At 45.3% G+C, this 13466-nt stretch overlaps 1 protein-coding gene across 1 annotated transcript in view; it reads left to right on the forward strand.

Moving 5' to 3' along the window:
- The window catches only part of AK7 (adenylate kinase 7), a 56255-nt gene extending 45362 nt beyond the window's left edge, over positions 1–10893 (forward strand). The window contains exons 15-18 of the mRNA XM_045815775.2: positions 2451–2648; positions 5560–5780; positions 8769–8927; positions 9193–10893. Of these exons, the coding sequence (XP_045671731.2) occupies positions 2451–2648; positions 5560–5780; positions 8769–8927; positions 9193–9231 (617 nt within the window). The 3' untranslated portion in view covers positions 9232–10893. The remainder of the gene's footprint in view (positions 1–2450; positions 2649–5559; positions 5781–8768; positions 8928–9192) is intronic.
- The last annotated feature ends 2573 nt before the right edge of the window (positions 10894–13466 follow it).

Consider the following 13466-nt stretch of genomic DNA (forward strand, 5'->3'; position numbering starts at 1 on the left):
GCATCAGACGTGGAGCCTACTTAAAAAATGATGACTATGGAAAAAATGTTTTAAAACACAGATTTTCAGGGGCACCTGGGTGGCTCACTTGGTTAAGCATCCAACTCATGATTTTGGCTCAGGTCATGATCTCATGGGTTGTGAGATCAAGTGCTGTGTCCGGCTCAGCGGGGATTCTGCTTGAGATTCGCTCTCTCCCTCTCCCTCTGCCCCCCTTCAAATAAATCAATCAATCTTAAAAAAAAAAAAAAAACCACAGATTTTCATACGACTCCAGATAGCCAAACACAGTGACCTCCTTCTTATAGACAATCTTACCAAGCAGAAATCTATTACTTGCTGTCCGTAGTTAGCCAGTACAAGGACAGTAGATGTTCCTTTTTTTTTTTTTTAAGATTTATTTATTTATTTGAGAATGAGAGAGCATGTGGGTGGGGGGGAGGGGCAGAGAGAAAGGGAGAGAGAGAATCCCAAGCAGACTCCAAGCTGAGCTGGAAGTCCAGCATGGGGCTCGATCTCACAATCTTGAGATCATAACCTGAGCCGAAATCAAAAGTTGGATGCTCAACCGACTGAGCCACCCAGGCTCCCCAGGACAGGAGATGTTCTGAATAATTATCTCAAGGTACTGCAAAATCCTGAAGTTCTCTCTGAATCATAAGGGAGAAAGGACTTTTAAAAATATCACCTGGGGGCACCTGGCGGGCTCAGTCGGTAGAGCACGAAGCTCTTGATCTTGGGGTCATGGGTTCAAGCCCTACCTTGGATGTAGAGCTTACTTAAAAAAAAAAAATCATCCAGTGGGAAATATATTTCATCATGCTAAAATTGTTGAAAGTTGGAAGCCAAGTCCATCACTCACTGTTCGTGGTGTTTCATTAACTGGAATCTTCCTTCTCCCAATCACTGGGGAAAAAAAATACAGCATCGCATTTTAAAATTCTTAGATTACTAACAGATTTATTAACTTTTCTTCTAGATGCCTGACGTCATGGAGCTTAACTAGATTCAAATTTCAGTGAATTTATTGACAGAATTTCAATTTAAGTAGTATACCAGCATTTGGAGGTCCAGCTGTCTCCTCTCCTTTTCAAAATATAGCCACTCATGAAAATCAAATGATCACAGATGAACATCTAAACTCAATTAAAATACGTCAGGATAGTGGCAGCAGCCGACTGTGGTTATGAATTTTTTGGATCTTGCTCCACGAGCTCTGTCCCCAGCCTTTATTTTCACTGTTAACGCATGAAGCAGTTGGTATTCAGCGGGTGTCCGCTTGCCCCGTAGGCACACTCTGGTCTGGGCTCTGCTCTGTACACTTACTTTTCTCACTCACTCAAGAAATCTTATTAGAATGCATTTACGTGAAAACGGCATTATTACATGGCAAACCAATGCAATTTAATTAATTAATCTTTAAATGTCCCAATAAAACTCGATTTACAAAATCAGATGATGGGCCGGATTTAGCCTGCAGGGAACCAACACAATTTTAGGATAAAAATTAAACTGTTTCCATGCTTTGCCAGACTCTTACAGGTAGCAGGTTATTTGCAGTACACCTGGTTAATGATTTGGGCACCCATGTACTCTGACCGTGTTAAGAACCTCTGAGAATAGTAACTCACCTAGAGAGTCTGTTTCACTGATGTGCACTTTAATCATTCATTCACTCAACAAATATCCACTGAACTTACGCTAGAAGCTGGAGAAACAGCTGCTTTCATAGTTTAAAAGAAAATCACAGGTGGGTGAAATGATCCCCATCATTAATCTGATCCCCGTGTCAAACATCAGATAAGCGCTGTGCTGGATGGAAGGCAGATGCTTCCTAGCCAATTACATTAAGTGAGAAGAGAGCTGGCTTCTTGGGAAATTAAAATCCCAAGAGAAGTCCTTGTTTTTATTAATTTGCCAAATTGGCCACAGTTCTCTCAGCCGCTAGTCTCCTTGGGAGCCTGAGATGCGGTGCTGGGAAAGAGGCGGGGTGGGGGTTGACTGGGAGGCCTTGATGGCACAAGTTCATCAGAAATGCGCTAATTCCGATTTCTGCTGCTTTTCGTTGTCGGATGTGTTTTTATTCGATGATGAGATTTGCTACTGTTTGCTATTTGGTATTAGATTAGCTCTTTTTTTGTCATTAGAGATCTGTTATTTCCAATTTCTGCTGCTTTTTTTTCAGAGGAGGGAAGGAAGGAAAGAAAGGGAAAAATAGAAAAATAACAGATCTCACAAAATACGCGCTGGTTGGGCCTCACAGGGTGCTGTCTGGAAACGTCAGTGATTTGTATGTATGTATCCTCGGTGAGAGGCAGCAATAAGGCCAGTTTGTCATGAGGTCCAGGCTGGTAACCGGACATTTCGAGTTAAGCACTGGCCTGGCCACCAGCACCTGCTAGTTAGCCCCTTCATCCTTGGGTTAAGTTGAAGCCTCTCTTTCTCCCCAGAGTTCGTTTGTGTGCTGGATGCCTCGGATGAGTTCCTGAAGGAACGGGTGATGAACCTTCCTGAGAGCATCGTAGCGGGGACCCACTACAGCCAGGACCGCTTCCTCCGGTCTCTGAGCAACTACCGGGACCTCAATACTGAAGATGAGACTGTCATCAACTATTTCGATGAGATTGAAATCCACCCGATACATATTGGTATGAAATGACCTCAAGACTAAGGTGAATGTGAAGACCCATTGCCAAGTGTCAGGACACCCCCCACCCCCCGCACCCGTGGTGCATATCTGTCATGGGGCTGGGGATGGGGGCAGGGAAGCAGAGCTACGTCCCCGGGGCCAGGAGGTCACAGGATAAACAAGGCATTCCTCCTGGGGAGTCCTTCTACTTGAGGATTTTGTGGGGGGGGGAGTGCGTGTTGGGTATTGTTATATGAAAACATATGGCTATCTTATGAAATCGAATACCAAACTGACATTGTTTTTAAAGGACACATCAAAGATACGCATATTTGCTGCTGGCTGCTTTGTGCCAACTGCCTTGGGGACAACATTTTGTCCCCGTAGCATTGCAGGGCACTGGTGTTCTTCACGGAGCCCCTCCTGGCCTTTAGACCAGCCATCTGACACCCCCCCCCCACTCAGAAAGCAAATTGTTCTTCATTGCATTCCTCTCTGTTTCCAGTAAACACTGAACTCAGATCTTAGCACCCAGCAGGCACTCAGGAAATAGGCTCTGTCATCAACCTCACGGTGGCCGTCATTGTTCCTGGCTCCAAATCTCAGCTGTCATAGGTGTTTCTACTCCCTTCGGCTTTGGTGAACTGCTGAACTTCCTTTCTGGCTTCCTGGAGCTTGACATTTCTTCCTCCCCTGGTTTTGGTGAGAACCCCCTGGCCTGGTGGAAGCTTAGTGGCCAGGCTAACCCCTGGGGGGGGGGATCTCTCAGGGTCTCTCCTTGCCCTCAAGAGCCAGATGGGACAGCATTTGGACCCTGGAGTACTGGAAGGTGTAGCGCCAAGGAAGGATGTCCGCATGAGGTAGGAGAGCTGATTTCAGGGCTGGTTCTGTTTCTGTGTTCTCATCTGTGAAATGGGGAAATAATCCCTGGCTCATAGAGTTGTTCCAAGTGCAGAGATAAGAGACAGGAAGTGTCTGGCACACTGGGAAGTTCAAGAAGTGGTAACTAATTTTATTATTACTAAGGCATAACGTGGCGTGCTATTAAGCAATAAAAAGATAACGCAATTTATAAATCTACACAATCTGGCACCCGCGGAAGCAAATGGGTTTTGTCCTCATCTGGACATTGTGCGCAGTGGACACAGGCTTTCCATGTAAAGCCTTAGGATTTGAATCTACTAATACGGAAAGTAGCTCACCCTATTTGAGTAGAGAACTGGGAGAGAATGGTGAACAAATTGCAGAAGAACAGTGATTGCCATCTTTTCAGTAAAGCTCAAAAAGTTATTTATGGAAAAATCAAGAGAGCTCCGGGGAGAAATGTTGAGAAGAACAGAAATGAGGGGGAGGGATGGATGAGTGGTCATTGCGTTCCTGTCTCATTCTGTGCCCGTCACATTTGGCCTCATCTCCACCCTGACAAGCAGGAGATGACGTAAAAGAGAAGGGAGAAGTGGACCTTAGGGTGGGTGTGGAGGAGGATGTCAAGGTTAGGAATGCAGACCGGCCTGGGGCTGGCACCTGAATTCTCTCTCTGCACCTCCAGACTCCTCTCCCTTGGAGTCTCTTTCTTTCTGGCTCTTTGGACCAGCGTCTCTCCCCCATCACCCACGTGGTGAACTGGGGGCCCCACAACCCGGGAGTTTCCACATTACCCTGGGAACCAAGCCCAGAGCTAGACTTTCCACCCTAATAACACCTCCCTAAAAGGGCAAATCCAAGGTCGAGGTTGGGGCAGGTTCGCGCCCCCAGTCAGCAGTTCCCCTGTCCCAGGGTCAGGGCAGAAGTACTGGTTTGGGCAGTACTATTCTCCAAAAGTGAATCTCTTCAAAAGTGTTTCAGAGCAGCCTCAAGCACATCGAGTTGTAATTACTCTGTTAGAGAAATCGGGAGAAATACACTGAAATGTCAGAGTGCAGGCAACAAGTAGAATATACGAGTTTTGTTTTATTTTGCTTTTGGGGATCTTGCTTCCTCCTACCAAGTGATACACTGACCCAGTTCTTCCTCTCTTCCCATGCAGAAGCTGGAGGTGCCTTTAGTCTGGGTCAAGGTCATACTGTCTGAACAGAGGGAGGGGGTATGGCCGTGTTTGTGCCTGGGGGCGGAGTGAGAAGAAAGTCCTCCCCCCTAGGAAGTTCTGAGGCGCTGATAACCCAAATCGTTCACTGCACACCCTTCCATGGGGGCACCTTCCAAGCAAACCCAAGAGGGTGATGTAGAATTTACTGTTGAGGGACTGTGGAGAAACCCGCTGTTTACCAAGAAGCTGCTGTGGGGGTTTTTTTGTTTGTTTGTTTGTTTGGGGTTTGTTTTTGTTTTTATTTATTTATTTTTTTGGTCTTGATGTTAACATTAGTCAGATATTCTGGAATGTGGACTTTTCCCTCTTCAAGTAGGCTAACTGAAATGGTTTGTTTTCCTTATGAATTGAAAATGTATCCCAGAATCATTGAGTCTCAGAAACAGAAAAAGAAAAAAAAAGAAATCGGGGAAATCCTGTCTGGCTTTCAACAATTGCAGGACTTCCTCCTGTGGGAACCCCCACAGAAGCATCTGTCTCTGCTTGGATGCTTCCAGGCATGGAGATTTTTTCTTTTTTCTTTTTTCTTTTTCTTTTCTATTTTTTTTTTTTTTAAGGGGATCCAACCCTCTCTCCCCCACCCCCACTCAAAATCAACACTGTCAAGAGCTCAAAGACTGAACCCCAGTCTTCCTCCCAGCCCCGGGACTCCCAGGCACGGCGCTATTTGCCAGTGAGACAAGAAATTCTGAGCCATGCTGGCCACGCAAAGCCCAATGTGGTCATTTCCATAACATGCCATGGCACGTCAATAGGAACAAAGAATTTTCCCGAATGCGGTCTCAGAGTGTGTTGCAGAACGTAAGCGTGTGCTGCTCTCCTTCCTCTCTCCTGGTATTTAAAGATGTAGGAAAACTTGAAGACCCTCAGAACAGGCTTGCCATCAAACAGCTCATCAAAGAGATTGGGGAGCCTCGAAATTACGGTTTAACGGACGAAGAAAAGGCAGAAGAGGAGCGGAGGGCTGCGGAGGAGCGGCTGGCCAAGGAGGCGATGGAGGAAGCAGAACGGGAGCACAAGGAGGCTGTGGAATTGGCCGAGAAGATCGCTCGCTGGGAGGAGTGGGTGAGTGAGCGTGTGTGTGGGTCTTGGGGGGTGGGGGGAAGCCAAGCCACTTAAGTCAGCTGCACTTCCCACCCTGCTCCTAGAGAAATGTCATGGAAATACCCAAGCACGTTTTTTGTTTGTTTGTGTTGTCATATGACCATTTCCTAAAAGGTGCCCTTGGTCTTTTGCTTGGGAGAAATAATCACAATAATAGTAACTAGCTGTCGCCAAGAGTATTGATAATCCAGATCCTTGTAACAGGGTCCCATGATGCTCCGTGCCAACCTTGGGATATCCTCTGATTTTCCCGCATTTCCCCATCTCACCTGGGCGGTCAGCCTCCTTCACCCTCTCAATTCCCCCAAATCACAGAGTCTTCCGAAAATCATACTCCGATCCCCCCACAGTGCCTCACTTCTGATCCGGGTCAGAGTTTCTCGCTGGAATTACGGCGCCTCCTCGCTTGTCTCCCCACTGGGCTCCTCTCCCTCTCCAGCCTGTTCCCCTGCTGCCGCCGGGTGGTCCTTCTTCTTTTTTTTTTTTTTTTTCTTAAGATTTTATTTATTTATTTGACAGGGAGAGAGACAGCCAGCGAGAGAGGGAACACAAGCAGGGGGAGTGGGAGGGGAAGAAGCAGGCTCATAGCGGAGGAGCCTGATGTGGGGCTCGACCCCAGAATCCTGGGATCACGCCCTGGGCCAAAGGCAGACGCTTACGGACTGCACCACCCAGGCGCCCCCAGGCGGTCCTTCTAACAGACAGAGCCACCAGGGCAGTTCCCTGTTGGAACTCTTCACAGGCTTCCATCACCATGAGACCAAAGTCCAAACTCATTGTGGGGGCCCTCAAGGTTCTGGCGGGATGCATTTAAACAACACACCCATCCTTGCAACTAACTTCCTCACTGGCTTTGAGGCTTTCCTAAAAAGTCATCTTTCCAAGGAAGCCTTTCCTGCACACCGTATTTAAAATGCCAACCCCTGCCACTCCCCCCTGCATGTCATATCCCTTTTATACTTCTCAATTTCCCTCTTTGCATTTATTCTCCTGGACTATATGTGTTATATATTTATCTTGTTTATTGTCTTTTCTCTGCACAGAATTTAAATCACATGAGGACAAGGATTTTTGTCTATGTTGTTCACTACCATGTTTCCAATGCCAAGGACAGTGCTTGGCACGTAACAGACACTCAACAAATATTTGTGGAAGGAAGGGGGAGACGAAGGAAGGATGTCCTTATGCACACATCTTTGGGTTCCTGATTATCTCCTTAGCATGAATTCCCGAATTTTGTTAGGTCAGACTACACGTGGTTTAATTTTTGATACATATTTCAAAACTACCTTCTAGCAAGGGTAAAGCAGCTCACACCTTATCTACCAGTGGCTTTGCCTACACTTCTTCCCACCCTGCTTTTTCAGTTTTGCTCACAAAATATCAACCTGATAAACAAAACCCCATCCCACTGCTTTAATGTTCATCTCTCAGGTCAGGCATGTAACAACTCTTCCTACGTTCCTTGGCATTTCTTACGTTGCATGCTTTCTCTGCTTGTGTTTGGGCGGTGTGTCCTTTCCTTAGTATTTTGCAAGAACAGCTCCTGATAACGTAGTGTAGTCATAGAAACACGAATGGCCTCAGGAGACAAGGGTCTCCCAAGCTGTGCTGCTAGAGTCCAAGTCTCGCTCCTTCTCCTTGTAGGCTTGTGGCTCTGTGCAAATTGCCCTCTGTGTCCCCGTTTCTCCATCTGTAGAAGGAGGATGCTGATCATACCTGCTTCATGCAGTGACTAGCTTGATGAGTCAGTGTGTGCAGAAGCGTGCGGTCAGTGCCTGGCAAATTGTGTGCGTCTCGTCATAGGCTAGCTTTTTATAATCTGTTGCAAACAGTTTTTCTCGACACATCATTTATCTTTTGACAGCATTTATGGTGTCTCTTCTGGACATATAGAAGTTTTATGGTTGTATGTAATCAAATCCATCAATCCGTGTCCCCTGTTGATTTCTGGGTTTGCTGTCTTGCTGGGAAAGACTCCTTTCGAACAAATAATGTGTTAGGACTCTTTATCTCACATGTGACAGAAAAGCAAACTCAAAATGGCTTAGAAATAAAGAAAACTTATGGATTCACATCAAAGTCCAGGGGGGTAGGGCTGGCTTCAGGCAAGTCTTGATACAGTGGCTCAGACGGTGTCGCCAAGGACCTGGGGTCCCTCTCTCTGCTTGGCCCTCCACACTGGCATCATCCTTGGTTCTACCTGATGTGCGTATCCTTTACTAACATCCACAGCTGGGAGCTGGGCTGGGCTGATGGGCTTAAGTCCCACCTAAACCACCCGGTTTAAGAAGGGAGATTTCTCAAAGGAAATCTGGAATTACTTTTCCCAGGAGAGGAGGGACCATATGCTGAGCAAGGAATAACACTGGTCCACCAGATGAATACCTTCTAGACTTTCTATTAGCACTTCCATGATTTGATTCTTTCCCTCATTCCTTCCTTCCCACCCTCCCACTCTTACTTTCTTCATCTGGGCAGCTAGAAATTATCTTGAGTTAAGAAGCGAGCTTGGGGGCACCCGGGTGGCTCAGCCGGTTAAGTGTCTGCCTTCGGCTCAGGTCATGATCCCAGTCTCCTGGGATCGTCAGGCTCCTTGCTCAACGGGGAGCCTGCTTCTCCTTCTCCCTCTGCCTTTCCCCCTGCTTGTGTTCATTTCTTTCTCTCTCTCTCTCACTAATTCTCCTGCTTGCTCTCAAATAAATAAAATCTTAACAACAACGACAAAAAAGAAGTGAGTTTGAGATCCAGTTTATTAATTTCTAGATTACTAAGCCATTGTTATAACATCATTTACATCTTTTCTCTGCTGTTTGAAATGCCATCTTTATCATCACGTGGTGACCATGTACAGTGGTATCCGGTTCCAATGCACTCTGGGGTAAATCAGGTGAAAGTGTACTCCCCTTTCTGTCTGTTTACCCCAACCCCCAAATGTTCTATTTGTAGAATAAACGACTAGAGGAAGTGAAAAGAGAAGAAAGAGAATTACTAGAGGCCCAGTCTGTTCCCCTGAGAAACTATTTAATGACCCACGTTATGCCAACACTGATGCAGGGTCTGAATGAGTGTTGTAAGGTCAGACCAGATGATCCTGTTGATTTTCTGGTAAGAGGTTTTTTGTTTTTTTGTTTTTTTTTAATATCAATTTGAAAACAAAAGATCCTGAATCTAAACAGAAAGCTAGTTGAGATAGAGAAATTGTGTGTCTGGTTATTTGGGAAATAGCCTCTAAAACCTTCACAGTTTATAGTGAGATTTTCTTATTCATTTGAAAGGAAAGATTTATGTGCTTTTATTTTTCAATTGTCCACGCTAGTGGTAGTAGTGTCTTCTAAACTGACTTGTCTTTTTTTCTTTCTTTCAATTATAGGCAGAGTATCTCTTCAAGAACAATCCCGAAATGCAGTGAACCTTTAAAGATCGTGTGTGATATACCTTTGTAGAGTTAGAGATGAAGTTAACATTGTAATTTGAAATTTTGCTTGGAAAAAAAAATGCTTTTCCAGTTTTTGGAAAATTCTTTGTTTTCCCCCATAAGCAAATAGTTTATTATTTTTTAATACTTTATAAATTTTTTTTTGCAAATACTTTATTAAGTAGAATATTCTAAAAAGCTGATGGCAATGCTTGACTTCATTAAAGAACTTTATTTGAAAGGTAAGGTGATAAAGTATGTGCATAGTTCATGGGACAAACACTGATCTAATATCTCGTTCTGAGCCAAGTGTTCTGCACACTTTATCACATGAACAAAATCAGACTATATATTATTGGAACATGTAGGCTAATGACTTTACACAGTTTGCTATTGCCCCAATACCAATGGTGTCAGAAAGAAATGAAAATGGTTTATGCTTTGTTGACTCACACTGAGTCAGTCATTGGTTTCCATTTTCGAGTTCAGGGTCAGTATCTTAAGCAACGAGTCAGAGAACTGTAAACCTCTTGGTAGAAAAAATCCCGTAACAGAATGAATAATCCTAATAATTGTGATAATTAAAAGTTGCTGAATATGTTCAACAAACTTTACAATATAGGCATAAGCAATCAATTCCTATGGTCTTTTCCAGCTTGAAAAATCCCATCATTTCCAGAATTATACTGAATGAGAAATTACCATGAGTGAGAAATGCATTATTTCTATTTCATCTCTTCAAGTAATGTTAAATCTGAATATAACTGCACTGGTTTTTTTATATTATTATTATGGTAAAATACATGCAAGATAACATTTAACCACCGTGACCATCTTAAAGCGTACAAGCCAGTGGCATTAAGCGCACGCGCTGTTTGTGCCATGAAAGGGAGGTACATGCAAAACGACCTCCGACGGCTGAGGAAGCAGGAAGACCAAAGAAAAAGGCTGACAAGTCCAGCTTAACAAGAAACGGTTTATTAAGGAGACTTATGGACAGAAGTGTGTTTCAGGGTAGCCCCAAGACCAGTAGTAGATCCCCAAAAACCCACCCCCCATAAAAGCTGCTTTTATACCCTAGGGGTTGGGAGTCCACCCAACGGGAGAATAGGTGTGTGTCCGGGCGCCTGGGTGGCTCAGTCCATTGAGCATCTGACTTTTGATTTCGGTTCGGGTCATGATCTCAGGGTGGTGAGGCTGAGCTCCACGTCTGGCTCTGCGCTGGGCGTGGAACCTGCTCAAGCTTCTCTCTCTGCCCCCTCCCCCGTTAAAACAACAACAGTAACAGAAAGAATAGGTGTGCGTCATAGTCCTATTTCCAGGGCAGATCAAGGACCTTCTGCCCTAAGGGTGCACTTAAGGGCGTGGTTAAACAAAGGGAAAGAATGTGAGGGAAGGACTGACCTCTAGAAGGCTCTGGGTCACAGAGTTGTTAGCATGTCAGCGGACCGCATTTGCCCAAGATGGCGTCAGTCTGGTTCACACAGGGTTGGATACTCATCACCACTACCTAGTTGTAGAACTTTTCCATCACCCAGACGGAAATCCTGTCCCCTGCACTACCCCTTCAACCCAGCTCCTGGCAACCACTAATCTGCTTCCTGTCTCTTCGGATTTGTTTCTTCTGGATGTTTACATAAACAGAATTGCACAATCTGTGGCCTTTCGTGTCTTCTTTCACTGGCATGTTTTCAAGGGTCATGCTGCAGCGTGTATCGGGGCTTCACTCCTTCTTGTGGCAGACGCAGCACGTGCTGTTTCACCATTCATTCGCTGATGGACAATTTGGGTAGTTTCCCCCTTCTAGATTTTGGGGATACTGCTGCTATGAACATTTGTGTACAAGTTCTTATTTGAACAGCTGGTGACAATTTTAGGGGGGGTGCATACCTAGGAGTGGAGTTGCTATCACATGGTAATTCCATGTGTAACTTGGTGAGGATCCACCACACGTCTCTGCTGTAGCTGCACCATTTTCCACTCCCGCCAGCAAAGCATGAGGATTCCAATTTCTCTGCATCCTTACTAACGCTTGTTGCTGTGTGTGCGCGCACGCGCGTGGGTGCACGCACCGGTGATGCTAATGGGTCTGAAGTGGTGTCATACTGTGACTAAGCACGTTTTCACATGCTTGCTGGCCGTTCGTATATCTTCGTTGCAGAAATGGACATTCAAGTCCTTTGTTCACTTTGTGTTTGGGTTGTTTGTCTTTTAGCTATTGAACTGTAAGAGTTTTTTTTATATGTTCTGCATGTAAGACCCTGATCAGATCTATGATTTGCATACATTTTCCCCTATTCTGTGGCTTGTCTTTTCAGTGTCTTGATGGGTGCCCTTGAATGCAAAAGAGCTCTTAATTTTGATGACATCCAATTTACCTATTTTTTCTTTTGCTTCCCTGCACTGCTGTTGACCCTGTATACTTTAATCAAAAACACTAAATAAAGGAAACACATATTCAAGTTTGAAGGCATTAGCCTTTATAATAGTTACCTTTCATGCCTTCACAATGGTTTCATTTCACGACCTTGCTTCTTAGTTCACTGAGAAAACCCAAGCAATCAAAGAGCCATTCTGTCCTACTGCGAGCTAGCTCTGTTTCCCTTCTGTGCTCCCATCTCAGACCAACTCCTGACTTGTGCCCCGGATGCCATCCCATCTCGCATCATCAGATACTGCTCCTAGGTCTGTCTCTTCTCTCTCACAGCCTCCATTTCTCCTCCTCTTCTGGATCATCGCCTTTTGCTTCCAACTTAATGTACTAGCTCCTACGCTTCAAAACAAAACAAGACAAAAATGGATTAAAATGCAAAAACCTTCCTAGACCTCTGCATCCTCCTCCAGCCATGGCCCCAATATCCTGTTCCTCTTTAGATCAAGGTTACCAGTGACCTCCAAATCCAGCTGTGAAGCCTTGGTCCTCATCTTGCTTGACCTCTGTGAGCGTTTTATCATTTCCTCCTTGAAACCCTGTCTTCCCTCCACCTGAATGTCTAAAGCATGGCCAATCCAATTCCTAATCACACTCACCTCTCCCCTCTACTGCTCCTCCCCCAGGCCCCCATCTCAGGGATTGGCAGTTCCATCCTTCCGGCTGCTCAGGCCCCAAACCTGGTGTCACCTTTGACTCTTTTTTTCCTTATCCATATTCAGTGCACCTGTGCAGCATACTGGCCCAACTTTTGCAACATATGCCCAGTTTGCCTGCTTCTCACCCCTCCAACACTACTGTCCTGGCCCAAGATATCACCATCTCCCACCTGGATTGCTGCTGTCACGTGTCCCTGGGCTGCTCCGTCCTGTGACTGCTCTCAACATATCAGCAGGGGGATCTTTTTCAAACAGATGTCAGATCCCCTCAAAGCCCTCCAAGGTCTTGCCATCTCATGTAGGATGGAAGGCAAAGTCCTGACCTAGGCAATGAGGCCCAATATAGTCTGACCCCTCATGACCTCACTGCCCCCTCACTTCGCTCTTCATTGCCAAGTGCAGTCTGCTTTGGGGCCTTTGCCTGGAATCCTCAGCCCACACATATGCCTGTGGCTCACTCTCACTTCATCCTTGGTTTGGATCAAATATCATGTCCTCAGAGGGGCCTCCTCAGATCATCCTCTTGATGACATCCCACTCTGTTCCTCTTCTCTGCTTGCACGGACATCATTTTATAAGCCTATGTGTTTATTGTTTCCCCCACTAACGTATAAGCTCCCCAGAGGTGGGGATTTTGCTTTTTTCTGTATCTCTACAGATGAAAAGGGTACACAGCACATGGTAGAGATGTAATAAATATTAGTGAATGAAAGCTATTTAGCTGAAATTTTGTTATATACTTATTTTGTATATAACTAATTCAGATCTCCAGTCCTTTGACGAAGTCCATAACACACATTTCCACAGGCCATGATGGGATACTTGAGTAACTCAGGATCACTAAGAGGCTTCACTGAGTGGCACTGATTTCGGCGAATTCACTATAGTGTCTAGCCCTCAGCCATGCAAGTTAAGATGAGTGATCTCAGCCATGTCTTAGTTCAGGCAGGACCCTGAGATGCTGGCTTGTCTTAACCAATCTCCTAGGAGACCAGGCGAGAAGAGAGAGTACGGATTGGACTTACAATGAGACACATAATTGTTGAGTGGGAGGATACTTGCACCCATTTCACCAGCACATTCTCTCCCTAGAAGCAGGTTGTCTGAGTAGCGGATGATCACAAGTGCTTGGGGAATGT

The sequence above is a fragment of the Ursus americanus genome, chromosome 26 (genome assembly GCF_024610735.1).
Source record: "Ursus americanus isolate L20-20 chromosome 26, mUrsAme1.1.p, whole genome shotgun sequence".
NCBI classification, from domain to species: domain Eukaryota; kingdom Metazoa; phylum Chordata; class Mammalia; order Carnivora; family Ursidae; genus Ursus; species Ursus americanus.